The 27980-nt window shown below is 55.7% G+C and overlaps 2 protein-coding genes across 8 annotated transcripts; one reads left to right on the top strand and one right to left on the bottom strand.

Annotated features, from left to right (window-relative positions):
- Positions 1-336: 336 nt before the first annotated feature.
- On the bottom strand, positions 337-7241 carry INCA1 (inhibitor of CDK, cyclin A1 interacting protein 1). Of its 6 annotated transcripts, none has more exons than XM_032498519.1 (7): positions 7103-7241; positions 4475-4562; positions 2332-2396; positions 2055-2094; positions 1591-1784; positions 950-1115; positions 337-736 (listed from the first exon to the last, which is right to left on the bottom strand). In XM_032498519.1, the coding sequence occupies exons 1-7, from the start codon at positions 7138-7140 to the stop codon at positions 590-592; spliced, it is 738 nt and encodes a 245-aa protein (XP_032354410.1). In that variant the 5' UTR covers positions 7141-7241; the 3' UTR covers positions 337-589. The 6 variants fall into 6 exon arrangements, with proteins under 6 accessions (XP_032354410.1, XP_014408168.1, XP_032354406.1 ...); XM_014552682.2 differs by having other exon boundaries at positions 2332-2445; positions 7103-7155; XM_032498515.1 differs by lacking the exon at positions 7103-7241 and adding an exon at positions 6243-6397 and having other exon boundaries at positions 2332-2445.
- Positions 6494-27980, top strand: KIF1C (kinesin family member 1C). 2 transcript variants are annotated; one of them, XM_032498513.1, is made up of 23 exons: positions 6495-6682; positions 8361-8481; positions 8730-8862; positions 9271-9347; positions 9646-9825; positions 10433-10498; positions 10867-11045; positions 11133-11244; positions 11697-11774; positions 11930-11995; positions 12092-12167; positions 12670-12748; positions 12952-13097; positions 13995-14164; positions 14328-14407; positions 14537-14612; positions 19050-19129; positions 19876-19970; positions 23093-23176; positions 23526-23712; positions 23859-23931; positions 24707-25321; positions 26757-27980. In XM_032498513.1, exons 3-23 carry the CDS (start codon positions 8757-8759, stop codon positions 27435-27437), a joined length of 3306 nt encoding a protein of 1101 aa, XP_032354404.1. In that variant the 5' UTR covers positions 6495-6682; positions 8361-8481; positions 8730-8756; the 3' UTR covers positions 27438-27980. The 2 variants fall into 2 exon arrangements, with proteins under 2 accessions (XP_032354405.1, XP_032354404.1); XM_032498514.1 differs by lacking the exon at positions 8361-8481 and having other exon boundaries at positions 6494-6682.

Below are 27980 nucleotides of genomic sequence, written 5' to 3'. Positions count from 1 at the left end.
GGCTCTGGGTGGGGCGCCGGCCGGAGGGACTCGGCTCTCTGGGCCCTGAAGGACGGACTGCCGGGAAGTCCCAGAAAGGGCAGCAGCGCCGAGAGGCAGGATGCCGGGGTCCCGGAGGCGGAAGCGCGGCCGGCTGACATGACCCCGGCCGGGAGAGTGGGGCGCGGGCGGCCATCGGCGCGGGGCGGGGAACGCTGGACCCGGCAGGACTTTTCTTGGGCACGACCCCTTGAATCTGGGGGACCCAGCTCGACTTCATTTTAGCTAGGTCCTCTCGAAGGAAAAAGAAACCCTCCCTCCCCACTGCTTCTCGCAGAGAAAGACAACTCTGGGCTCCACTTACTTGCTTTTTAATAACAGAACAGAGAACACGTGCCAGGGAGCAGCCCTGGGGGACAACCGGCCTGGGGGAGCTCCCGTGAGAGGGGTGGGTCGAGGTGGGAGGCCGAGAGTTATTGCCTCATTCAGACGATGGGAGAGGAAGTTGGGAGGAACCAAGGGAAATGCCTTGATGTTAGGAGATTCCAGCGCTGAGAACTAGTCCCTGGCCGCTGAGGCACGCTAGCATCTTGGGCATGGAGGTTTCTCCTTACTCCTCAGACTGCAACTCCATCCCCCAGGGATTGTAAAGGGGGTTCCTACTGGCTGTGACAGTGCTGAAGGAGGCCAGAGAGCCCAGCTGCCTGGAGAGGCAAGACCCCTCCTGGCCCAGGGGACTCCAAGGAGACCAAAGCAGCTGTAAGAATGAGAAAAACTGAAAAACATCTCTCTCCACATTTCCTAGTCCACAAACCCAGGTACTCCCAAGTTCCTGGCTCCCGCCTACTTTATTTTTGCTCTTCTCAAACCCAGCCATCCAGAGTGGCTCTTGGCTTCCGCTGTCTCTCCATGCAAGACCAGGCACCCACATCACCCTCCACCACCCCACCGAGTTCCTCACCAGACATACCCGGGCCCTGCCAGTAGTGAGGAAGTGGTCCTCTTCCCGGGAATAGGATGCCCTCTCCTCTTCCAGGTCAGGGAGCTTGGTAGTGCCAGGGAATCCATAGCCGTCATTGTCAAGCACCAGGGGCTCAGATGCAGTCCCAGAGCTGCCCCACTGGGTCTTCTTCAGTCTGTGGAGACTTTAGGCTTAGGAAAGAGGTGCCTAAAGGCCAGGCATCCGGTCTCCCCATTCTTCACCTTTCTGCCCTGAAATACTTCCTGCTGGGACCCAACAGTGTTGTCATTTGACTTCCATCTATCTCTCCACCCCCAATTTTCTGCTCCCCTCAAGCTGTATTTTCAGTCCAGGGGCTCAGAGGTGACCTCTAGTTCCCAATGTCCTCCAGTTCTATGGAGTGCTTTTCTGTCTTCAATGATCCGGTTTCCACTCCTTCCAGCCCATACGGTTCATCCCCATCCCTCAGTTCCCTCCTCATTTCTATATGATGGAAATTTTGCTTCAATCTCACCAAGTCCATGGTTCATTCTCAAACAACCCCCAATTCCTTCAGGAGAAGAAAGAACCTCAATTCTTCCCTTCCTTAGTCCAAACCATCTTGTCCCCTTACCCTGTTTGGCTCCCAGAGCCCAGGTGTCTCTCCTTACTCATTGATAATTCTCTGTCGCCTCCTTAGATCCTCCAGGTGATAAGTGACAGCCCTTACCCGGGCTGGGATGCCCCCAGGTCCGTGCTGCATTCCCCCCAAATGTGGCTTGCGTCTCTTTCTTCTGCAGAGCATCTCAGGGGGTGGGAGCCTCTCAGTGGGGTATAGACCAGGCTGGGAACAACCAGTAGCTCTCTGTGCCAGAGAATGGGGGAAAGGAGGTAGAAGGCAGAACTGGGTCTCTCAGGGGAGCGGGGGCTGAAATAGGGAATCGGGGACTTGTTTGAAGCCCAGATCACAAAAACACAGCTGTGATCTGGAAAACTATGATTGATCCATAGAAAGGAGGGCCTGGTCAGTGCACTGGCTGGGGGACACCAGAGGGAAGTGGTAATAAGGAGAGCTGAAGAGAAGGCAGTGGGTGCAATTTTAACCGAGTGTCAAAGGGCAGAAAATCTGTCATACCACCGGGGGTGGGATGTACTGTTCCTCCATCCAGGTGGGGCTGTGAAGCACAAAAAGAGGGCTTGATGCAGAGAGAATACCCCCGATCCACATTGTTTCTCTAACGACCTCTCCCAAACACCAATCTAGCATCAGGAGCTACAGTGCCCATCAGTCAGTGGGGTAGTTACCCCCAGACTAGGGCTTATTGCTACCATAAGTCTTTATGGTCATTTAAAATTATACAGCGTTCCCTTCCCACCTCCAGCTAGTCTCCATTTTCTCCATTTCTACCCACCTGGGCCTTTGACTAAGGTTCTCCCAGAAGGTGTCTCCATAACGCTGGGGTGTCAGTCTCAGGCTCTGGAAAGGTAAGCTAGGGGGTAGAGATCGGCTGACCACCCTGGAACACCTGAGGTGAGGACAAGATAGGCTGGGGTCTGGCTCTTCCCTGACAGCATCTACTCACTCCAGGAATTTAGAAGTCTTGTCTTATCATGGGACCATACAGCTGCCCAGGCTCCCTCAGGCCATGTCCTCCCTTATCCATTTTAGCTGAGGAAGGTGCTGAAGCCTTTGATTTGAAAGGTGATTGGAGCTGGAGATTAGCAATTTTTTAGCCTCAGATCTCACTGAAGCTCAAGTTTCTACATCCCACAACCAGAGAACATCATGTTTAGCAAGCAGGGCTGTTAAAAAGGAAGGCCTCAGCTCCTCAGGTGATGCAACAGACAGGTTACTTTTAGATCCAGGAGGGTAGAGCCTCTGTTCACCCTTGCTTTATCTCCCCATCTCAGAAAGACTACTATTCTTTAGGTAGGGAGGAGTGTGCAAAGCTGTTGGAGAACAGTGCTCATCACTTTCAAAGCCCCCAGAATGAATCATGACTGCTCCCCTGCTCTTTAGAAAGAGTGTCCTGGGCTCTTAAGCTTCTTCATCTCCATCCTTCCTTAAGAGATCTCATCCAGGCCCATGATTTAAATTCTACCAATGTACTGACAACTCCCAAATCTGTATTTTCAGCTCTGGCTCCTCCCCTGGACTCCAGACTTGCAGGTTCAACTGCCCACTCAACATCTCCTCCCTAGCCTCCTCCATCTTGCTGAAAGGCATTCCAAGTGTCCAGTTGCTTGAGCCAAAAGCCTGGTATGCCTCACTTTCCCTCACCTCCCATACCCAACCTATCAGCAAGTCCTGTGAGTTCTACATCTAAAATATACCCAAATTTAGGAGGGAGGGTAGAGCTCAGTGGTAGAGTCGAGTGCATGGGTCCTGCGTTCAATCCCTAGTACCATTTATGTATTGGTGCCAATAAATAAGGACCTAATTACCACACCCCTACAAAAAAAAAAAACAAAAAAAAACAAACCCAAATTTGACCAGTCCTCACCACTTCCACTCCCATCACCACATTCCAGCTCATCTTCTCCTTCCTGGACTATTGCAATAGCCTCCTCCTCCTCCTCTCTCTGCTTCCATTCGAATCCCCCAACAATCTATTCTGCACAGAGGAGTGTGGGTAATCTTTTAGAACTGATCATGCAAACGATATGTGGTCTGACATGTACTTCACAATAATCATACCAGGAGGCTAGATGAGTATATTGATAAAAAGATCATCCATATAATGATAATTATTACAGTTAACTGAAAAGGGTACACTGTGTTCATGATTACTATTTTCTCTACTGCAGTTGTTTGAAATTTTCAATAACAAGAAAAAGCTTTTAAAAAAAAAGTCTATTCATGTCTTTACCTTGCTTAAAAACTTCCACTGATTTCTACTTTCCTTAGAATAAAATTCAAACTCTTTTCAATGGCCTGCAAGGTCCTATATGATCTGGTCTCTGCCTGTCTGACTTTATGCTCCACTTTTCCCTTAAGCACTAAGTTTCAGTTACACTGACCTGCTTCCTGGTCCTAGAAAGTAGCAAGCTTGTCTTTTTCTTGGGGCTTTTTAAAAACCTACTATTCCTTCTTCTCCCCACCTCTGGTTCTTATCAGACTGATTTCTTCTCATTTTTCAGATCTCAGTTCAAACTCACTTCCCCAGAATAATCTTCCAGAATCACTCTACCTAAATTTGTGTCTCCAAGACATTCTACTTTCCATTATACTATGCTTCTGTTTTATTTTTTCATGTACTTATCACTAGTCAAAATTACACTTATTTGTATGCTTATTTTGTCTCCTCCTTCTAGAATGGAAGCTCTATGAGCAGGACCCCTATCTTTGTAATTGCTGAATCCCCAATTCCTAATACAGTGCCTAGAAGATTGCAGTGTTGAAAAACTATTTGTTGAATAAATTAATAAATCACCAATCCTCGGAAACCAGGCACTGAGCTTCTTGTTCGTTATTTCCTATTCTTCTTAGGGAAGAACACAGGCATGCATTCTTCCCTCCATCCAGTTCCCATCCACTAGGTAGGGAGGACTTACTTGGCAAAGGGGATAAGGTTCTCTCCATCTTCCTGTACTTGCATGACTGGACTGGACTGGGTGGCTGGACTGAGTCTCCTCATTGGTGCTGGAAGGATAATGGAAAATGAATCATTTAACCCAAATAATGGCTGCAGGGATGAGACCTGTAGCAGATCTAGAGATTGAAAAGATGTATGGGTCCAAAAAAAAGGAAAGAGAACTGAAAAGGTGTTTCAAACGCTGGACATTTCTATTAGCCAAATATACTGGTTGAGGACGGTGAGCAGAGGAAATGTGGATGTGGTAAAAGATAAAAGAGAAAATAAATTTTCTGAAGTCGAACATACAGAGTAGGTGAAATTTACAGATAGTAGCTGAGTGACAACTGGCAATATGGGATGATGATGAAATGAAAAAAGATGACAGGTGGAGACTACATGGGGCAGAGGCTTTTGGGGGTAGTTGGTAGAGAATTGGTGGTTAGGGTCAGAGAATTGAGGATGGGCAAATAAACCAGGCATGAGAGGTCAATGAAACCTAAGTGTGGACGGAATGATCAATTGGTGCCAAGGAAGGAGAGGGCGGTTGGGAATGTTTATAGGTGAAGAAGGTGAGCAGAGAGGTCAGTTGCACAGTGCCATAATTCGGGACAGCCAAAAATGACGTGAGAGCCAGTTGGAGTGCGCAGAAAAAGCAGATAAGGATGCTAGGTGACTTAGGAGCGTGCCGGTAGACAGCATAAATTTTAGAAAACTGGAAACTGTTAGAGGTGAACAAGTATTTCTCCAAGGGCAGCTAAGGATGTGCTGAGAAAGCAGTTAGGAGAGGTGAAAAATAGAATGGAGGGAGGAGTATTTAGGGCTGATGTGGGAGATACCATAGTTAAAAGAGTTGGGCTGAAAGGGTGGATGGGGTCTAAATAGGATGTCTTGGGTCATAGTGGGAGAAGCTGAACTAGGGAGCAGGTGGGAGCTGAGGGGCATGGGGTACTCGGGTAACTGGGTCTACTTAGTTGACTCAGATATAACAGGAGGATGGGCCTAAGGAAGCTAGACAAAGGATTGGAAAGTTGATGGCGGGGGCGGGGCGGGGGCAGCCAAAGCTGGGAAGGCAACCTGAGCCTGACAGGGCGGATAAGGACCAGAGGGGTGGGGCTGAAGGATCGGTTCCAGCCTGAGGGGTCGCGGGAGGGCGGGCAGCCTGGAGGGAAGGCCAGGCCTGAGGGTGCGAGTTGGGTCTGACGGGGCTCAGGAGACCCTTGGCAGGTGGACTGGGGCGGGGGGAACAGCCAAGCCTGAGGGCACAATTGGGCGCCTGAGGAGTCGTTGTGGCTACCAGCTGGTGGGCCCGTGCTTGAGGGACAGTCGGCAGCCTGCGGGGGCCAGGCTGGGCCAGCAGGGGTGGCCTGGGCCTGAGTCGGCACTCAGGCCTGAGAGGGAGGCTTGGGTCTGAGGAGGCGGCCCGGGCCCGCCTGCCCTGTCGAACAGGCGAGTCAGCATAGAACGGAGCGCCTGGGTAGCCCTGCCGCCGCTTACTGCACTTGGCCGCGGCACCTGAAGCAGCTGCTCGGCGAGTTCTAGAACGATACGCCGGGCGCGGAGGAGGAGCGAGGAGGCGACTGAAGCCGAGGGCGGAGCCGGCCAGGGCAGCGCGCCTCGGGGCGGGGCCTATGCCAAGCCACCTCCTGGGCGGGGCCTGGCGGGCGGCTCCGCCCCCTTGCGCGCCTCCGACGGCGGCGACGGGCGCGGGTCCCGGGCCTGGGTCATCTACTGCGGTCCCCTCCCACCTTTCCCGGCTCCTCGGATGCAGGACCTCTCTCCCCTCTCCGGAATCCCGGCGTCCTGCTCGCCCTTCAGCGTCCGCAACTCAGTTTCCCAGTCCCTGCCCGGTGGGCCCCACAGTCCCGGAGACATTGCCCCTTTAACAGCAGTCTGGGTCGCTCCTTCTCGGGACTGCGCGTGCCCGCCCTCCGCGTGCGCGCGCCCGCGGGTCCCCCGCCCCTCCCGCCCGCCCCAGCTCGCGCTGCCCGGGCGGGCGCCGGCCGCTGGCGCCGCTACTGCTGCTGCCCCCGGGGCGCGAATCCGCCGCCCGCCGCCCGGGGACCCGGCGAGGGGCGGGGGCAGCCCCGAACCGGCTCCGGATCGTCCCCACTCCCGTCTCAAACTCCTCGGAAAGTTTGTCCCTTAGCACTCTGCCCAGCCGCTCCGGGAGCCCAGCCGCGACGAGGTGAGAGCTGGCGGAGAGGGGGGTGAGGGAGGGGACGCCCGCGGAGGAATGTGCCGGGCTAGGGGGCGGGGAGCCGGGGTCCCGGTTTGCACCGTCCGGCGGGGGCCGGCTGGCCGCAAGAGCCAGGATCATGTGCTATTTGTCCCGCGGAGGCACAGAGAGGTGCCAGGCCCCGGGCGGCTGTCGGTTGGCTGGACAGGAGGATAGGGTCCGCATGGCCGCCCAGAAAGGCCGGAACGGGGCCTGTGTGAAAACTGGCAGGCAGACATGGTACAGGTGGCCTGAGGCCCCCTTTTGGGTCATTCGGCCTGACCCCAGCCGCGAGCTCCTCCCTGAACCCCACTGCTCCTTTACGCTGCACCGGTTGACCCCTGTACCTCTCCCCTAGTTCTTCCCCTCGCCATCCCCCAGCAGTGTCACCCCATTCGCTGTCCCATTAGTCGCGACGGCGTCATCATCGCGTGTCCCCATCAGGGTCCCTTCCCTCCCCTGGTCAGGGTCCGGGAGTCAGGGCTGTTCTTTCTGGAACAGCGTCTGTGGTTTCAGCTACTCCCTTCCTGTCCTGGGACAGACTAGCCCTCTCACCCCTCCCATGCCCTGGCCAGAAAGGCTGGTGAGGTGAGGCCCAGCATCACAGAGGTCTGAGATCCTTTGGGGCCACAGAAGAGGGCCCAACATCCCTGATCTCTCTTCACAACCCTCCACCCTGCTCTCCGTAGGCGTGGGTTGCTCAGCCTCTCCTTCCAGGGTGTGGGCACCCGATCACCCACATTCCTGGGCTCCAGCCTGGCACCTTCCCCAGGGCAGTGGACGCCATAGCCCTAGCCCCAGGCTGGAGCTGGGACCTGCCTGCTTCCTTTTCCCTTCTCTCCCCTTTCTGGGGGACCCTAATGCTACCTACCCTCCCTCCACTTGAACACAGATATTCTGAATTCTCCAATAGAGCCCTGGGGTTGGTATGATGGTTACAGGATGACCCCACCCTCTCCTGCCCATTGTCCTGACTCCTGAGGAGGAAGTGTTGGGGGCTGGGCAAGGGGTTTGGGGCTTACAGGCAGGCCCTGTGGATCCCAGTTCTGGGCTGTACCTCCATCCCCTAGACTTTGCCCATCAGCAATCCCTCCCTCTGTGGAGGTTGTGGTCTCTAGGTGGGAGCTGGTTTCTATTTCTCCCTGGCTGACCCTGTGGGGGAATTTTAGGGCAGGACTTTTGTCTGCGATTTTCTGTCCTCTCATTTCTCTTCGGGGCTCCCAATTTGTGCTTTTCCCCTGCCTGTTGAACAGTTCTGTTTGCTGTCCTCTGGGTCTCTCTTTCCTTCACTTTTCCCATTATTTTCTTCATAGTATGACCTTAATCTTGCCTTCTCTCTTGTCTCTCTCACTCTTTTCTCCCCCTTCCTACCACCCTCAGTGTCTGCCCATATGTCCCTCTTTCTGAATTGCCCTCTGTCCAGCCTCTCTCTCTTCTCTATCTGAACGTTCAGTACACTTGTGAGTGACGAGGAATAAAAATATCACCATCCCTGCCCTTGGATTCACATTGCGTTTGGCCACTCCAGAGGTCCAGCCGTCCTTACCTTTCCTAGCATCACCCCTTACCTGTTGCCCTCCAACCCTGGAACCCCAGACACACCTCTGGAGCTGCAGGTGCCTCCTAACCACTCTTCCCCCACAACCAGGGTTTCCCCCACAGCCCCAGCTGGCGTGGCCAGGCCCCAAGTGTAGGATGGGGCTCCTCCTACGAGGGCCGGTGGCAGCCAGAACTGATACAGCCCCCCTGATCTGGGGCCAGGACACCAGGTAACTCCGGGGTGACAGCCCAGCTCTCTGTGAGCTGGGATATGGCTGGGGAGAGAGGCAGGAACACCTTTGAGAGTCCCTAAGGAGAGTGACATTGGGGAGGCAGGCCAAGGGAACAGAAACTGGGTCCTTTAGGGGCTGGATAGCTGGGGGAGGGGGATGGAGAGACCGGTTCCAGGGAGAGGCTGGGAGGCAATGTCTGGGTCCCCGCAGTGGCTCTGACCACCTCTTCTGTCTCTGTCCTCCAGCTGAGGAGGGGGGAGTATCTGGAAGCCATGGCTGGTGCCTCAGTGAAAGTGGCAGTGAGGGTTCGGCCCTTCAACGCCCGAGAGACCAGCCAGGATGCCAAGTGTGTGGTCAGCATGCAGGGCAGCACCACCTGTGAGTGAGTCCCAGGGGCCCGGCTGGGCACAGGCAGGGCAGCCGGGCCCACCACGCAGGCTAGTCCTGCGGGGCCGAACCAGGAGGAGGGCTGTGCTGGGCACAGAGCAGGTGTTAGTTGGGAGGGCGGGGGCTGGGACGGGCTGGCCTTTCCATGCTCCCAGTCCTTGGGAGGGGGAATGTTGGCCTGGAGCCCTCCATTGCCCAATCCAGGGAGGCAGCCCGGTGGGGGGCGGGCCCTGGGAAGCCAAAATTAGCTTTGGTGACTGGAGGGGGTGGGGAACATTAAAGGGGAGAGATGCACTAGGATGGAGGTGGGGAGTGGGATGCCTGGATTCTGGCGGCTTATGGGGAGTGGGCAGAGGTTGTGAGTACCTGACTTTGGCCTGCTTTCCTTTGCCCTCTCAGCCATCATCAACCCCAAACAGAGCAAGGATGCCCCCAAAAGCTTCACTTTCGATTACTCCTACTGGTCACACACTTCGGTGAGGCTGTTGGGCTGGAGAAAGAGCTAAGCAATGGAGAACAGGGGATTTAGGTCCTGGGGAGGGGGCACTGCTGGGAAAGAAGACCTTCAGGGGATTGGTTGGGAGGGCCAAGACCCCAGAGTGGGGAGGGTGTAGGACTCTGAGGTTGTGACTGGGACCAGGATGGGGAGGCAGAATCCCTTGGGTTAATTAGGACTGGCAGGAGCATGAATAGGACTATGATGGGGGTGGGGGGATACCCAGGACCTAGTCATCTAGGGCTCCTGCTCTCTTTCTGTGCCCCGTCTTCACCTAGGCCGAGGACCCCCAGTTTGCATCTCAGCAGCAGGTGTATCGGGATATTGGAGAAGAGATGCTGCTGCATGCCTTTGAAGGCTACAACGTGTGCATCTTTGCTTACGGGCAGACGGGAGCCGGGAAATCCTACACCATGATGGGGCGGCAGGAGCCAGGGCAGCAGGGCATCGTGCCCCAGGTACATGCGGGGCCTGGCAGGGCAGCCAGGGCTGGAGCATCTTCAGCTGCCCTTAGGGGAGGAAGGCTGGGGGTCTAAAGGTTATGGAGTATAGACCTGGCTCCCCGAGGTTGTTAGTAATAGGGAATGTGATGGGGGTAGGGGTCGGCTGCACACCCGTCAGGGCCCACAAGGCCACAGCTTTGATGGCAGAGAGCACTGGGTTTGAACCTTGCTTCTGCCACTTACTGCTGTTTACTTGTCTCTTGATGACCTGTGGGTGTAGTTTCCCTGTAGGCTTGTGTACCATAGTCAAGGTGTTGAGGGTAGAGAAAGCCGGTTGTGGGTAACTGAGAGTTGACCGTATTCTCCCTGACTCTGCAGCAGAGTGGCCTCTCGCACAGGCGCTGGGTTTGCTTCCTGCCTCACCGAATGCTAGCCTGTGACCCTGAGCAAGTGTGAACCTCTCTGAGATTGCTTACCCATCTGTAAACTGGGAGCGATCCCTCTCTCAGGGCTGCAGTAAGGGATAAACAGGGTCACTAGAGACCTGGCCCGGCCCAGGGCTGGGCACCACAGGTGCGCCATGAACAGCAGCTTCTCTGTGCTTCTCTGTGTCCCCCTCCAGCTCTGTGAGGACCTCTTCTCTCGTGTTAGTAAGAACCAGAGTGCTCAGCTATCCTATTCTGTGGAGGTAAGCACAGGTCTTGCTTGGGGGCTGGGAAGGGGCACAGTGTCCCCTGGGCAGGCAGGGGGAGAGCAGAGACAAGTCTGGAGTCAGACAGCCTGGGATCCACACCAGGCTCTGCCAGTTAGTAACTGTAGCTTTGGGCAGATGGTTTCTCTCTCAGCTCCTGAGTTCATTTGTCTGGAATGATAAGGATGGGGGGTCCCATCCTGGAGCGTTGGGAGGATCAGTGAGCTCGCACGTGTGAAACGCTTAGTGCCCTGCAGTAAAGGCCCAGTTAGCTTAGCTGCAGTTGCTGTATCACACCTAGTGGCAGCGAGGGTGAGCTCCGTCGTTGCTGGCTTTGTTAGTTCTCATTTGCTTCTCTTGCTCAGGTGAGCTACATGGAGATCTACTGTGAGCGGGTACGAGACCTCTTGAACCCCAAGAGTCGGGGCTCTCTGCGGGTCCGGGAGCACCCCATCCTGGGCCCCTACGTGCAGGACCTATCTAAATTGGCTGTGACCTCCTACGCAGACATTGCAGACCTCATGGACTGTGGAAATAAGGCGCGGTGAGGCGGGCTGTCGGGGTGGAGGGCAAGGGAGCCAGGATTGGGAAGGTGGCGGGCAGGACCCACTGACCCCTCCCTCCCCTCCAGGACTGTGGCCGCCACCAACATGAATGAGACCAGCAGCCGTTCCCATGCGGTCTTCACCATCGTCTTCACTCAGCGCTGCCATGACCAGCTCACTGGGCTGGACTCAGAGAAGGTGGGACCCCCTCCCCCCATTCCAGCCTGGTAACAGGGACAGTGATGTCATGATCGGGCCCTGTGTCCTCCCTCCCTGGCCAGGCTGGGTTGAGTGCCTTCTCCTGAGGACTTTCACAGCCCCTTATTTCCCCTATCAGACCAGTGGGGAACAGTCTCCTGTTTGCATGTTTGTTTGCATGTTAAACTTCTTGGGGCAGGACTGGAGCCCAGTGTGTCCCTTGTCCAAGCACACAGTGGGCTTGTAAATATCTGTGAATGAATAAATGAACAAACAGACAAGTAACCAGACCTTCTCTATCGTGTTCCCTTTTCTCCTGTCCCCTTCCCTCCCCAGCTCCTGGCTTTCTCCATCCCAAGCTAACTGCCCGGTCCCTTTGCTGGGTGTTCCCCTGACTTGCCTGCCCCACCCCCACTGACCCAGTCACCTCCTGCCTCTTTCCTCTGACCCAGGTCAGTAAGATCAGTTTGGTGGACTTGGCTGGCAGCGAGCGGGCCGACTCCTCGGGGGCCCGGGGCATGCGCCTGAAGGTGAGGGGGCTTGAGAGGGACAGATGGGGCAGTGCTGGGGGCTGTGTGCGGCAGTCTCTAATCATAACCTGGGACTCCGGCTGTGAGAATGGAGGGGAAGGGGATGGGGGTGAGAGAAGAAGGCCTCATTCCCCACATTCCTCATCCCTTGCCAGGAAGGCGCCAACATCAATAAGTCTCTGACTACCCTAGGGAAGGTGATCTCAGCCCTCGCGGATATGGTAAGACCTGGGCGTAGGAAGAGGAGGGGCTCTGGGAAAGCCAAGCAAGGCCAAGGGGTGGCCCACCCTGACCCCCTTCCCCCTTATATCCCTCAGCAATCAAAGAAGCGGAAGTCGGATTTTATCCCTTACAGGGACTCTGTGCTCACCTGGCTGCTCAAGGAGAATCTGGGTGAGGGTCTCCCCCTCCTCTCTCTCTCTGCCAACCCTGCCACCAATCCCGCTAATCCCCTTTGATACGTCTGACCAGTCCTGTTGCTGCCCCTAGAACCTCAAATCCTCCAGTTGTCCGCTGACTCTCCCCCTGACCCGGGGGCATCCTTTGATGGTGTCCTGATGCCGAGATCAAGCCCACACCCTCCCTGCCAAGCCGAGGGCCTCACTGACCTGGCTGCCTATGACCCTTCTCTGACCCCACACCCACCTCTGACTTGATCCTCCTCCCACTGACCTCTGACTGTACCACAGATGCTTGATGTCTCCCTGACCTCACCCCCACTTCCTCTGAGCACCTGATTTCATGATTAGCTCCACAACTCTTAGCTTCACCCTACCTCAGACAGTGACCCTATTGTATCCTTGCCTGAGCACTGAGGGCCCCTGACCCTGTGACCCAGTCTGACTTTTCTTAGGACCCCGCCTGGCTCAAACGTTCCCCTCCTCTCTGTTCGTAGGTGGGAACTCACGTACAGCGATGATTGCAGCCCTGAGCCCCGCAGACATCAATTACGAGGAGACTCTGAGCACTCTCAGGTGGGGCTCTGGCTGGGCTGGGGCAGGACATGAAAAGTGCCAGGAGCTCAGAGGCTGGTTGCTTAGGACCCTGCCCCTGAGACAGGGTGGACCCTCTACTCTGCCCCACTGTGACGAAACCTGGGAAGGAGAGGGAATCACTTGGCAGACCAGGGTCACCTGAGTCTGGGCCGCGCCGATTCCGACCCTCCTTCCTCACCCAGGTACGCCGACCGCACCAAGCAGATCCGCTGCAACGCCATCATTAATGAGGACCCCAACGCCCGGCTGATCCGAGAGCTGCAGGAGGAGGTGGCCCGGCTCCGGGAGCTGCTGATGGCGCAGGGGCTCTCTGCCTCTGCCCTGGGAGGTGGGGCTCCGGGAGGGGCGGCTCAGGGAGGGACCGCTGCCCACGAAGCCCCACAGGTGCCCTGTGGCAGAGCTGCAGAAGTACAGAGGGGACAGATCGTGCTTTCAGCTGTCAGAACTGGAAGGGGCTGAATCTCTGGGGGAGAGGTGGGCAGGATTCAGACAGCTCCTAGAGCTCCTGAAATGACAGGAGCAGGCACTTATGGTTCAGACACTACATTGTTAAGAATAGGCTGCTGGGCACCTGCCTTGACAGAAGTTCTCTTGAAACGCTGGGAAGTAAGTTGATCATAAGCTGAACAAGAATCAACAGCGGAATGATTTCTAAAACGTCATGCTCAGCCTCTAACTTGGAGTGGCGTCTGTGTTAGAGGGTCTGTGATCTGTGTTGGCTGCATCCGGTGCAGACTGTGCATTCAGTCTTAGGGTCCGTCCTGTTGAAGAGTCGGGATGCTAAGGGACACAGCAGGGGAGAAAAAGGGTGTCAGTTCTGGGGCAGAAAACACAGACGTAACGTTTGCCTTCCCACATTTGAAGGGTAGTCTCACAAAAGGAAAGGCAGTGTAGTCTCTGTCATCCCAGAGGGCAGAACTAGCAGCAGGTACACGTGACATGGGACAGATTTCAGCTCAACACAGCTAAGCCCTTTCTGATGGTGTGAGTCATCTGGTAGTGGAAAGACCTGGCTGCCTTGTTCAGTGATGAGCTCTCTATCCCTGGAGGGGAACAAGTAGAGACTCTGCACATTTGCCATGGCTGCAGTGGGAGGGCTCTCTGCCTGGTGGTGGTGGACCAGATGTCTTCTGCAGTCCTTACAGGCTGGTCCCCTGGGAAGTCTTCTCTGTCTCCGATCAGTTTGTCTTTCCTTAGCCTTCTTTGACCTCTTCCTCCTTCCTAGGCCTGAAGGTAGATGAGGGGAGTCCTGGTGGTGCTCTGCCAGCTGTATCACCCCCCCCAGCCCCAGCTTCGCCCTCATCTCCCCCAGCACACAACGGGGAGCTGGAGCCATCATTCTCCCCCAATGCCGAGCCCCAGATCGGGCCTGAGGAGGCCATGGAGAGGCTGCAGGTGGGAACTGGCGCTGGCAAGGGGCAGGGGTCTGGGGGCCGCTGGGAGTCTGGTTCTCCAGAGCCAGGGTTGAAGAGGAAGAAGGAATCCTCGGAGTAGCGTGGCTCTCCTGGTAGGTGCCTGTCCCAGCCTGTCCTGATCCCTGCCTGTCTTATGCCCCCAGGAGACAGAGAAGATTATAGCTGAGCTGAATGAGACCTGGGAGGAGAAGCTACGTAAGACGGAGGCCTTGAGAATGGAGAGGTGTGAGGGGCGGGACTGATAGCTGGAGCCCTGGAAGGGGCTGGCTGGGGAGGGAAGGTTGGGCCCTGCAGGAAAGGGGTTCCTGGGTATTGATGGTAAGACCAATATTTGCCTCTCCTTTGCCTCCAGAGAAGCATTGCTGGCTGAGATGGGGGTGGCCGTCAGGGAAGATGGGGGAACCGTGGGCGTCTTCTCTCCTAAGAAGGTGAGTTGAGGGATCGGGCGAGGGGGCCTAGGAGACTCTGGATGCCGAGAGAAGAGGTTTGGGGTCACAGGGTAATACACTCTGTGATCTCTGAGGTCTCCAAGTTGTCCCTCCACCGTCTCTGCCCCGCTCCTGCCCCTTCCTCTCTGTGTTGTCCCGCCATCCCTATTTTCTCCCTCATTCCGACAGCCGGAGAGGCGAGTGCTTAAATGCCTGTGGCCAGGGACTCTGGGGACCACAGAAGGATGCCAGGGTCCTTGCCTTTAGGAGGATTTCAGGAGCTGCTTAGAATCTAGGTATTTACAAACACAAACCCACGCACACATGTGTATGTAAGTTCGTGCTTAGAATTTATCTGTGGATTTGTGAGAAGCTGGTTACCCCAGGGGAAAGGGAAAAGATGTGGGAGATCGGAGGTTGTTTTGTCCACTGTATGCTCTTTTGTATCATTTGAATCTTGTACCCTGTGCGTGTTACCTACTCAAAAACAAACAAACAAACCCTAAAAAAATACATTTTTGAAAGGATACCTTGGAAGACAAGACTATAAAGGGAATGGAGGGAGGAATAAGCCTTAAACTGTAAAATGCTGATTGTTAAAACAGTAAGAGGTTTAAGGATGGAAGCATCAGTGCAGCCTGGAGATATCTGGAGACTGATTTCCTGCAGAATAGGGTTTGGAAAGTGGAGTCTGAAAGATGGATTGGGGGTAGAGAAGCAGAACATCTGGCTGAGCAACCATGGGGCGTTGTCGGCCGAGTGGGGCGCACCAGCACCTGTCACGTGTCCACCATGTAGTAAGTGCCTGGTAAGTCTCTGCAGAGAGGAAGGAAGGAAGGAAGCAGGGCAGGAGTGATCAGGCTCTGTTGGAGACAGGAATGGTGTTCAAAACCTTTGACAACCGTCATGGCCCAGGAGCCAACCAAGAGTGGCCGTCAACAGCCAGCACAGCTGGACTGTTGCACTCTGATGTAGGGATGATGCGGAGGCCAGTTTGAGCAAAGCAGGAACTTCCAGTCCCACCCCTGAAATGGAGCCAGCCTCTCCTGTCAGGACTGTGGTACAAAGCGTACTAGGATCAGGTCCTAAGTGAGACACACTGTGCTGCCTGGAAGAGGTGGGGGGCTATCGGAAGGCTGCCCCTCTGAATTTCACATGGACAGGGTGCCTGGGAGATTGAGCAAGCCGGGATCGTTGAACAGGGATCCAAACAGAGGAGGGCGTCTGCCTGGCCTGGCCTGCGGCACAGCTAGGACGAGAGAGAGCCATAAGTGGGTGATTGAGGGCGGCAGGCCAGGCTGAGGGGAGAGGCCCGGGCCCGGGCCCCCAGGGCTTTGGGGTCCCTCCAAGGCCCCCATCTGGGAGGAGGGGCTGCAGGTGGCTCTCAGTGCAGCTTGCAGCCACCTTGGGGTGCTGGGGACCTGAGGAGCTTCTGCCATAGCTGAGGGGCTGGGGAAGGGTAGAAAGGGGTGGAGATACTGACGGGGCAGGTGTTTCTTTCCTGGGAGGGTTCACACTGCACAGGATGCCGCCTGCTAGAGCCCAGGACCAACGGGAGGGGGCTTCTGTTTGATGCCTAATTGCTCTTGTAAAGGTAACGTACCCCAGAGAACAGTCGCGTGGTACTGTGAGGTGCGTGAGCTGAAGAGGAAACCTCCTTCCTTCCCACCCTCGGGTTCCCCTCCCAGAGGCGAGTCCTGCGGTCAGCTCCCGATGTGTTCTAGCAGTGGTCTGTGCATGTAGAGACAGGGTGCATTACACATAATGACCCACGCATGCACACCCACGTCCACATGTTGCCTCTCTTGGAACAGCATTGGTTCTGTACCACGTGAGTTACTTTTCATATAACAATGTACTGGAGTCCTGTCTTCCGCTTTTCATTGTCAGAATAGGCTGCTGTATAGATGCATAATTAATTTAACCAGTGTCTTACTGATGGACTTTAGTTGATCCGTGTTCTTTGATAGTATAAACAATGTTGCAAAACATAATCTCAAATATGTTTGTTATCTGTAGAACAACTTTCTAGAAGTGGAGATTTGGGGTCCAATGGTAGCCAGGTAAAATTTTGATCTGTTTTGCTGAAGTGCTTCCGAAGGTTGTAACCTTGACATTTTATGCTTCCCAAGAGTCACAGAGAGCCTGTGTTCCCTCACCCTCTGCAACTTTCTGATCTTTGCCAGTCTGATTGGTATAAAAACGTGTCTTAGGGGAGTTTGCTCTTCTGCGTTTTCTCCAGGTGGTGAGGTTGGATGCATTCTCATATGTTTAAAAGGCATGTAGCTTTCAGAGGGAGAGCTGTCACAGTCACAGGGAAAATGGGTTCGGTGGGGTTGGCTGCAACCTGGGAAAGGTTAGCTGGGGAATTGGGCTCTTGGGGGAAAAGCTAGTTTGCCCTGGAGAGAGCCTAGAGCCTTAGGGAAAGCCCCCTCTTTCTGGGACCCCTCCACCAGGCCTAAGGCTTTCTTAAAGCAGTGATTTTTAAACTCAGCTTGGAGCCTCCTTCACAGGGGCCAAGGTAGGGGAGGAGGGAGCAGGACCAGACTCTGAGTACCACCCGCCAGCCCCCACTGCGCCTGAGTGGCTCCCTGCTTATCTGTTTGACATGTTAGGCTTCTGGGTAAGGTTTCGCAGGAACAAAGGGTTCCAGGGCTGAACAAAGATTGAGAAGCACTGCCCTAAATCATGTCCCCTCTCCCGAGGGATAGATCTCTTTCTACCTCCAGAGCCCATCAGTGTTTGCTGTTCCCAAGCAGGCCTGATGCTGTGGTGTCGGGAGGGGCATGGGTGTCCCTCAGGAGACGAGGAAGTGTTCGCTGGGGTGATTGCTGGGGGCCCTGGCGGAGGGGCAGACACACGGATACACACCCCTCTTCAGTGGACACAGCCTGGTGCTCCCACAGAAATCAGGGGTCCTGACTCTGGCTGTCTTCCCCCACACCGTGTGCTTTCCTGCCTCCGTGCCTTTGTTCAGGCTCCCCCTTTCACCTGGAACACTTCCTTCTGCCCGTCCACATCCTCTGCATCATCAGAGACCGGCTCCTATACTGCCTCTTCCATGAAGCCCCTTTGACCCCCCAAGCACCCACTGGGCTTCACTTTATTCATCTTTGTGTGCGAGCCCCACCCAGGAATACAGTAGGATGAATGAATGAACGAACAAATAAATGAACGAGCTACATGAGGGTGTGAAAAGTTCAGAAACTCCACTCTGAGACTTGTGTTTCCCATCTGCAATGGTGTTTCCACACACAATCTTATCTCACCAAATTGACCCTGATATCCTGACCGACAGGACAGCAGCATCTGGGTTTGCCTCATCTCTGTCACCTCTGTGGGGTCTTGCATATAGAAAGGAGAGAGGAGACGAGGCGGAATGGAGGCAATGGAGAATGGGGCTCTTGTGTCTGGGTAGAAGGCTTCTTGGAAGGAGTGGCATTTGAGACAAACCGTGAGGGATGAGGTACAGGAAAGAAGTGAATGATTTTGACGGGTGGGGGTGGGGCTGGGAGGGAGGCTGATCCAGGCAGGGATGCGGGAGCCCTCCTTCTGGAGTGAGTGCTCAGAGTCCACTGGGCAGGGACACAGAAGGGGAGAGGGGGCCCCCGGAAAGGGGCTTGAGTAAGTGGGCTGGGGCCCTGCTGTGTCGGAGGCCCAGGGGTACCAGCATAAGAAGCAGACTTGAGTCAGGAGGGCACGGGGTGCCAGCTGGAGAGGCCTGAGCTTCTCTGCACAGTGGGCGTGGTGTGAGCAGGAAGCCGGGAGACCCGCCGAGATGGACCCGAGGAGATGGCAGGGTGGGCCGAGGCGGCGGTTGGTGGGGAGGGAAGATTTCCCGGGCTCGGCGGCCAGTGGTGTGAGGTGGATGCAGAGGGGACAAGCCTGTGTGCTGCCCCGAGTTACGTGCCTGGGGAGGGCCAGGGTGTCATAAGAGAAACAGAAGTCAGGAAAAGGTGCTGTAATTATAAAAGTAATCCATGCTCCTGAGAAATTCAGGCTGGAATAAAAGGTGGGAAATACCAGTCCCCTAAGCCAGTTCCTCCTGTCCTCTCCAGAGGTGGCTAGATATATTTTGAAGGAAGAAATGACGAGCCCTGGGGACAGAGGGAGTGCAGGGAAAGCAGAGTGAGGGCAGGTAGATTCTGGTCAGGGAGACTGGTGGGTCCAGGTGCCTCTGCAGAAACGGGGCCTGGGAAGGGCACAGATAGTTGGGGCATCGTGTGTGTGAGGAGAGGTGGGTCAGGCTGCCCCGAAAGTGACTGGGGTAAGTGGGAGCAGGAAGTGGGAGAGCTCTCCTTCTGAGCGAGGGGAAGAGATGTTGCAAGTGGTGCCAGAACCTTGAGGGGTGTCTGCCCAAGCTCCTTCCCTCCCTCTTGGTGGCACCCCTGGTGGCTCTCATGGTCCCTCTCCTGACTGCCACCCTCTCCTCCTCAGACTCCGCACCTGGTGAACCTGAATGAAGACCCCCTGATGTCCGAGTGTCTGCTCTATCACATCAAAGATGGCATCACCAGGTAGCGTTTGCCCACAGCCTGTGGGGCAGCCTCTCCCTCTAGGGTGTGGTTGCAGAGGGAGGGCCGCACTGGTGACTTCTTTCCCTAGTGACCTCACTGGGGACTCACCCCAGATCTCAGGACAGCATCTCTGTGGGCCTGCTTGCTCTGGGCTTCTTGAGTACTTACTGGGCCTGGGACCAAACCAGCCCAGCACTTGTGGGGATAGGTTCTGATCTACTGGCGCAGAAAGTAGGTGGGAAATTGGACCACCGGGTCTTAGCACCCAGCACCATTGCCTTGGCATCCCTTTAAGGGGACCCTCCCCTAGTGGGGAGAAGGGCAGTGCCCACAGGGCAGGTGGCTTCTCTGGGCTAATGTTAACAAACCCCTGGGGCTCAGCACTTCCGAGGTCCTTCCTCTCCCACCACAGGCTGTACAGCTGTCTTTGGTGACCATCAGGGGAGGGATGGGGCCCTGAGGCTGAGGTCACCCATCCCCCTCCAGATTCCCTTTCCCCTTTGCTGTGTAGCAGTGAGGACATGGGCTTTGGAGTCACGCAGATCTGGGCTCAAATTCCAGCTTCACCATTGCCGGGCTGCATGACCTTGGGCAAATTACTTACCTCTCTGAGCCTCAGCTTCCTCATCTGTGAAATGGGAATACCTATGCTTGGCTCACTGAGTCGGACGAACTGGTGTTCAGAAGGGGCTTGGTGCATGTGTGACTGGCACATGCTCAGAAAATGTTGGCTGTTGCTTCCCCAGGGTCGGCCAGGTGGACGTTGATATCAAGCTGACCGGGCAGTTCATTCGGGAGCAACACTGTCTGTTCCGGAGCATCCCTCAGCCAGATGGAGAAGGTAATGGCTGAGGGAGTGCGCGTGGAGTGGGCAGACACAGAGAAAGGCAGGTCCCGCGTGCCCCCACGATGAGTGTGGAGGCCTGGGTCGGGCACTGGGAGTGTGGCTGTGTGAGGTGGGGGTGTGTCCTCGCCCTGAGAGGGGCTTCGAGCTCCCGGTCAGTAGTGGGGCCCGACTGTCTGCACCCACCCTCAGAGTGCAGACTGTTAGAATGGGTGGGGAGTGGCAGTGAGGGTCCCCAAGGCAGCAGCAGAAGACTATGGCTCTGGAGGAGGAGGTTTTGAGGAAGGAGATATCCTACCCTCTTCCTTGATTTTTTTTAGCCTCAAATAGCACCTTGATCATTTTCTTTGAAAATTTGTCCTTTTTTCAGTGGGATATTTGAATTTATCTCCCAAAACTCACTTTTCTGGCCACCTATGCCTACAGAGGTTTCAGGCAGTGAATGAGCCCATGTAGCCCTTTGGTTCCAAAACTCTTAGAGGTTTTAGTCCTTTATGACCACAGCTGCAAGAGCTTTTGGTGGGGAGGGTATAGCTCAGTGGTAGAGTGTGTGCCCAGCAAGCATGAGGTCCTGGGTTCAATCCCCAGTGCCTCCATTAAAAAAAATAGTGGATAAATAAAAGCTTTATTACCTCCCCGCCAAAATAAAATAATTTAAAAAAAGCTTTTAGGCGTCACGAGCCATCAGGATGAAGGTTGTAGCCTTTCTGACAGGTAATGAAACAGTGCTCGTGAGGCCCAGGCTGTGTTTTGAGGTCACCATTTTGTTTGTTCGTTTGTTTGTTCTGGGGTGGCGGTAATATTTATTTATTTATTAGTAGAGGCCCTGAGGATTGAACCCAGGACCTCGTGCCTGCTAAGTGTGCGCTCTACCACTGAGTTATAGACTCCCTGCTGGTTCAGTCATTTTTAAAAAATGGAATGATTTGGGCCCAAGTGAAGTTGAGCTCTGGGAAGGGAGTTGGGCAGGGAGGCTGGCTGTGTCACACCTGAGCTCTCAGGTCTGACATCCCCCGGGGAATGGGGGACAGGATGCGGGGCCATGTGGTCAGTGCATGTTTTAAAATAAGAAGACCACCTCATGTGACCTGCCACTCAGGTTGAAGACCTGCCCGCCCGCCCGATGGGCTTCAGTTCCGTTCAGGGTCAGCAGATTAACGCAGTCGTTCTGGTCTGGTTCATGTCTCCAGTGGCAGCAAGCACTTCCGGCATTGCGGGCTGCGAGCTGTGGAATCAGTTCAGCCCAGTGAGTTATTGCCAAGTTCCTGTTCTGCGGTTCCCCCAAGCCATGTGCTCGGGTGATAACGAAACCACACAGGCCCGCGGAGCCAGGCCACCCTCGGAAGCTCCGAGTGTTTTGGGGGAGATGATGGGCACACGTTGGTGACATCACACTGAAAGCAGCCGATGGTTCCATGCCCTGAAGGATGGGGGATATATATAAAGGGTTTGTGCGTTTGGGCCTTTGTTCTTACAGCAGGTTTAAGACCTGACCAGAGACAGGCAGAGAAGAGCAAGCGTCAGGGACAGAGGTGTGGATCGAGAGAAATAGTTATTACTGACTGTCTACTTTGTATTTTCTCACACAGGTCTCAGATAAGGGAGCTGAGGTCCCCAGGGGTTAGGGAATTTGCCCAAGACCACACCACACAGCTAGAAGGTGGCAGAACTGGATTGGGACACAGTAGGGCAGGCTCCAGGGCCCATGCTCTGAGTCCTGGGCGGCCCCAGGCCAGATTGCTATGGGTTCGTGCACGTGGAGAAGGCTGCCCTGGCCAGGCTGGAGCGAAATCTTCTTGCCTGGCCCAGTTTCCCTCCATAACAGCTGTCCCCCTCCAACCTCAATTTTAGATTATTCACTGAATTACTTGTTTATCATCTTTCTTCCCAGCTGGAAGTGAGCTCTGTAAGAGCAGGGATTTTGAGTTTTCTCTCCCCTGTATTTCCAGGATCTAAAATATAAAATAATGCCTGGCATATCATAGGCGCGCAATGTATTTGTGGAATGGATGAATGAATTTGAGGCATGCTGGGAAATAAGGGCGGACATAGACTGGTACCCATTACAGCCACCCCATCCTTCCCTCTGCCGCCTTCTTCCATTGCTGTTCTCGGACACACAGGGATGCTTTAGCTCTGTCTGCCTCCTCCTTCTCCATCGTTTCTGCCCCTTGAAATCCGAGTCTCCCTTCAAGCATTGGCTCAGAAGTTACCACTTTCCCGTAATCATTTCCAGTCCTCAGCCCCTAAGCTGAGTTCCTCTTTGCTTTCTTTGTATTCCCACAGCGTCAGTAGGCTTGCATTCTGTTACTATTCATTCTGTTTTCTCTATTACTTTTAATGTAAATAAGAACTCACTTTGGCACATCAGTTTATTCGAGCCTTTCAGCCACTCTGTAAAGAAAGACTTTGTTATCCCATTTTATAGCTCACAGAAGTCAGGTGACTTGCTTAGTGTCCCTCAGTTAAGGAGTCACAGAGCCTGGGTCTTTGGCATACGGGGGTGCCACCGTGACAACGGGGCACTGGTACTCGAGGGGAGGGAGCTGTCTCAGGCATCTCTGTGTCCCAGCAAGCAGCAGGCTTGTACCAGGAGCATCTCGATAGATGTTTGGGTTGGGTTGACTTTACCTCATCCTGGGAAGATAGTGATCTGTTGACTGTGGCTTGAGACGATTAGTCAGGTGGCAGTTTGCAAGAGGCATCAGACAGAAGTGGGCTGGGAGCCTGCTGAAGGAATCCAGACCTGGGCTGGTCCTATGGAAAGGAAGGAGTGGTCATCTGGAAGGCAGAAATGCAGGGCTTGCAGACCAGTTAGACCCAAGACACCAAAGCCCTCTGAGGATTGTGGGCTTGCTAAGCCAATGTTGGGAGGATGGTGGTGGGTGGGAAGGGAGCCCCGCAGAGGTCCCTCGGGACCATAGCTGGGGCTCTAACCCTCCTTCTGCTCTTCCTTTCCCGTGCTGCCTGCCACCAGAGGGGCCAAGGCACCCCCGACAGGTACTGGGGTGGGATTGGGGATGCATGTGTGCTTCTGGGCTGTTGCAGGGTGGGAATCTGTGACCATAGCCCTCTTCCCCCAGGGTCTGACCACTCCCTTTCCTCTCTCCCTGCCTCAGTGGTGGTCACCCTGGAGCCCTGTGACGGAGCCGAGACCTACGTCAACGGGAAACTCGTGACTGAGCCCGTGGTGCTGAAGTCAGGTAGAGGCGGGTGCAGTGAGGGTTCTGGGCCCTGGCTGCAAGGAGGATCTTCCTGGGTGAATCCTGGGCAGGACCCAGAAACAAATAGGAAACAGCATGGGGACGTTAAGGAGTCAGGTTTGGTTTCTCTTGCTGCCTCAGGGATATAGGAAGAGGATGCCAAGCTCTCTGATTCCCCTTGGCTGTGAGGGACAGGCTGGTTCCCGGGGTCAGCTAGGGGATCCTGGCTCTGACCTCCATCCAGCTTGGGGCGGTGGGAGAGATGGTGAAAGGCCCCTGGGATTTGGGCGTGAGGAGGGGTTTGCTGCTATGGGGGAGTGAGTCCACTTTTCCATCCTCCCTTCTCCAGGGAATAGGATTGTGATGGGCAAGAACCACGTTTTCCGCTTCAATCACCCGGAGCAGGCCCGGCTGGAGCGGGAACGAGGGGTTCCCCCGCCCCCAGGACCACCCTCTGAGCCTGTCGACTGGAACTTTGCCCAGAAGGAGCTGCTGGAGCAGCAAGGCATTGATATCAAGCTGGAGATGGAGAAGAGGTGCGTGGGGAGGTTGCTGGTGCCCCGAGGCCCTCCCGGCTGTCCCTCCCAGGCCCCCAGGCCCCGGCGCCCTCCTGTTGTCAGACACCCCACTGAGGTGGCTCCAGAACCCACAGAGCTCTTCCCTCCCACCCCCACAATCCCAGGTTGCAGGATTTGGAGAACCAGTACCGAAAAGAAAAGGAAGAGGCTGATCTTTTGCTGGAGCAGCAGCGGCTGGTGAGGGGCTGGGCGGGTAGGGGCGCTGCATGGGGCAGGCAGAGGCGGGAGGTGGGCTGGTGGGCACGGGCACTTCAGTCTGACTGCAAATTGGGAAGTCAGAGTGGGCAGTGGGCCCAGGGCAGTTGGGATGGCGTCTAGGAGGAGGCAGGAGAGAAAGTAACTTGGGGAGGAACCCATGTGTGCAGGGAACTAGGGTTCCTTCCAGGTGCCTGGGGCTTCCTGGATGCTAGCCCATCCTGTGCCACCTTTGATTTTTACCAAATCCAAGTACCACCCATGTTATTATTTACTTAGGATTCTTCTTTAAATGGAAGTTTAAGAGTGAGGGTACAGCTCAAGGGGTAGAGTGTGTGTTTAGCATGCACAAGGTTCTGGGTTCGATCCCCAGTACCTCCTCTAAAAATAAATAAACCTAATTACCTCCTTCCCCCCAAATTAAAAAAAATACGGTAAATAAAATTTTTTAAAAATGGACTTTTAAATATCTAACCTCATAGTGAACAACAACACATATGCACGAAACCTGTCTTGGTGTGGCTACAGCTAACACTACGGTCACTTTCTCTGCCCTGGTCACTGTTCCACACACTCTGGGGATGTTAATCCTCGTATCTGGGAGGGAGGTGCTGTCATTACCTCCGCTGTGTAGAGGAGCAGAGGTCTAACCCACCACTGCGCAGTTCTGCCCACGGTGTTTCCATGTCGCTGGAACACATGGCTCTGGGGAGTCCTTAGCCCTCTCCCCCTCCGTCTTCTCTCTCTCCCGCCCCAGTATGCGGACTCTGACAGCGGGGACGACTCGGACAAGCGCTCCTGCGAGGAGAGCTGGCGGCTCATCTCATCCTTGCGCGAGCAGCTGCCCCCCACCACGGTCCAGACCATCGTCAAGCGCTGCGGCCTGCCCAGCAGCGGCAAGCGCAGGGCCCCCCGCAGGGTGTACCAGATCCCCCAGCGGCGGCGGCTGCAGGGCAAAGACCCCCGCTGGGCTACCATGGCCGACCTGAAGATGCAGGCGGTGAAAGAGATCTGCTACGAGGTGGCCCTGGCCGACTTCCGCCATGGGCGGGCCGAGATCGAGGCCCTGGCCGCCCTCAAGATGCGGGAGCTGTGCCGCACCTATGGCAAGGCCGAGGGGCCCGGAGATGCCTGGAGGGCCGTGGCCCGGGATGTCTGGGACACGGTGGGCGAGGAGGAAGGCGGTGGAGGCGGAGGTGGCGGCAGTGAGGAGGGAGCCCGCGGCGCGGAGGTGGAGGATCTCCGCGCTCACATCGACAAGCTGACTGGGATTCTGCAGGAGGTGAAGCTGCAGAACAGCACCAAGGACCGCGAGCTGCAGGCCCTGAGGGATCGCATGCTCCGCATGGAGAGGGTCATCCCACTGACCCAGGTAGGCAGGGCCTACCACCCGGCTTCTCCCCGGGGAGCCTGAACCTTCCCACCACAGATTCCAGCTTCCTTCCCCCTCTTCCTTTAAAAAGTCTTATCCAAGTTGAACGCTGCTTTGCTCAGCATACTTGGTGAATCACCTGCCTTACAATCACCAGGGCGCTCATTGAAAATGCAGATTCCTGGGTTCTGCCCCAGACCTCCTGAATCAGCATCTTTGGGGATGAATCTGCATTTATAATAAGTACCCAGGTGTTTCTGAAGTACAGTGAAGTCTGAGAACCACTAATATAGAAGGTACAGCTTTTAAGTTACTCCTCCATGAGTGTTCAGACCCGGCTCCAAGGGGACCCTTGACTCTGTTAGCCGCTGTGCTGAGCGCGTTTCCTGGGTCACCATGTAAAGCTTCCCAGCGGCCCTGGAGCAGTCATGTTATCACCTCTCCCTGTTTTGCATGCATTCACTCAACAAGTACGTATTTGAGTGTTTGCTGTGTGCCAGGCACTGTGCCAGCTGCTGCGGTTACTCAGCATTTCTGCTGTGTCCCAACTTGCCTCCTGGGGGGGTGACAGGCAGCAGTTGTGGTTCTTGAAGGCTTACTGCTCCAGGCGCAGCTCCTACCCCTCCCTCCTCGCGCTCCCCTCTCCAGCCTCTCTGGCTTCCTTGCTGTTCCCTTCAAGGCCTTTGCACCTGCTGTTCCCTCTGCCTAGGACGCCCTTCCCCTTGATAACAATACAGCTTGGCCTGCCCTTCCTTCAGGTGTTCACTAAAATGACAGCTTCTCAGGGACTCCCTTCCTGTCCTCTCATGGCAGGTACCCCCCCACCCTGGCCTCCTGACTCTCTTCTTTCCTCTAGTGTTTTCCATGCAAACATGTACTTTTTCTTATAATTATATAAAATATATAACATGGTACTCTATGCCTACATATAAGACAAATATATATTAAGCAATTGAAATTTATGTATCTATATTTAACTTTTTATGGAGGTACAACGTGTGTACCATACTATATATTTTTCTTATTCATTTGTCTCAGCTCCCTAAAATGATGGCAGTTGTTCCTCCCTTTGTTGTTGACTGCGGTATCCCCAGGCACATCGTGTGTTCGGCAGTATTTGCTGAGTGCCCACCTGTGAGGCAGGGTCGTTTCTCATGTAACCTCACAACAGCCCTGTGCAGTAGGGCCTGTCATCACTGACGTCATCTTACACTGATCCCGAGCCACGGCTGGGAGGTGGTGGACTGGGACTGAGTCAGAGCACCTGGCTCCAGACCTGGGCTCCTGAGCCCCTGTCCCTCCGGCTTCCTCATCCTCTTGGGACCTCTGGACATTCAGCTGCTCCAGGGCCTCCCATCTTGTCCTCCTGCATCCGCAAATCTTCAGGACCCCCCCTCCCCTCACGGCCCTTTCTCTCACCCCTTCTCCCTCCCAGGATCATGAGGATGAGAATGAAGAAGCTGGTGAAGCCTCGTGGGCCCCGCCCCAGGGGTCCGAGGCAGAGGAGGAAGCCCCCAGCGACCGCACGCCCCCCACCCGGCCCTCCTCGCCGCCCCTGTCAAGCTGGGAGCGGGTGTCGCGGCTGATGGAGGAAGACCCTGCCTTCCGCCGGGGCCGCCTTCGCTGGCTCAAGCAGGAGCAGCTGCGGCTGCAGGGACTGCAGGGCTCCGGAGGCCGGGGCGGTGGGCTGCGCAGGCCCCCGGCCCGCTTCGTGCCCCCCCACGACTGCAAGCTGCGTTTCCCCTTCAAGAGCAACCCCCAGCACCGTGAGTCCTGGCCAGGGGCAGGGGCTGGGGAGTCCCCAGCGCCACCCCAGGCCCCCGAGGAGCTCACCCCGCCTCCGGCCACCCCTGTCCGCAGGCCCCCAAGTCCCCGCAGGTCCCACCGTCCCCGCAGGAACTCCCTGGACGGAGGGGGCCGAGCCCGGGGAGGGGGCTCCACGCAGCCGGAACCCCAGCACTTCCAGCCCAAAAAGCACAACTATTATCCCCAGCAGCCCCAGCCCTACCCAGCCCAACGACCCCCAGGACCCCGCTACCCCCCATACACTACGCCCCCTCGGATGAGACGGCAGCGCTCAGCCCCTGACCTCAAGGAGAGTGGGGCGACCGTGTGAGCCCCGCATCCTGGGCAGAGAGGGCCTGGCGGGGCCCCTTCCTGGGAGGAGATGCTGCTTCCCCAGAAGCCGTGGGGCGGGGAGGCCCTAGAGACAAGAGAGAAGGTCCGCGTAGGTGATAGAAGATGTAGGGTGACTGGGCCGGAGGCTGGAGGAAGGAAGAGGGCACGGAGCTGCCAGGAGCGAACCAAAGTGAAGGACTGACGGGAAGCTGCCTCGGGGCCGCCCCTCGCAGGGGGTCCCACAAACGCTGCTAGGGGTGGGTGGGGAGCTGGGGTGCTGCGTAGTCAGTGTTCGACTTTCTTTTCAAGTGGGGGCAGAGGGGGGAGCACCTAGAGGGAGGCGTGGTCTCCCCCTGTCCTGGCCCCTGTCTGTCTGTCCGTCTGTGGTGGGTTTCTGTCTCCAGGGAGGTGTGTCGGGATCGTAAGTCATTCCCTTCCCCTTCCAGGCCTCCTGCTATATTTGGGGGACCTGTCTGGTTTCTGGTTTGGCCGGGGTCCCATGAGGATGTGGGACCCTTCAATAAAGAATAGCAAACAGGGA

This window comes from Camelus ferus, chromosome 16 (assembly GCF_009834535.1).
Source record: "Camelus ferus isolate YT-003-E chromosome 16, BCGSAC_Cfer_1.0, whole genome shotgun sequence".
Lineage (NCBI taxonomy): Eukaryota > Metazoa > Chordata > Mammalia > Artiodactyla > Camelidae > Camelus > Camelus ferus.
The sequence above is the reverse complement of the archived record's forward strand: the minus strand, read 5'-3'. Positions and strand labels throughout refer to the sequence as shown.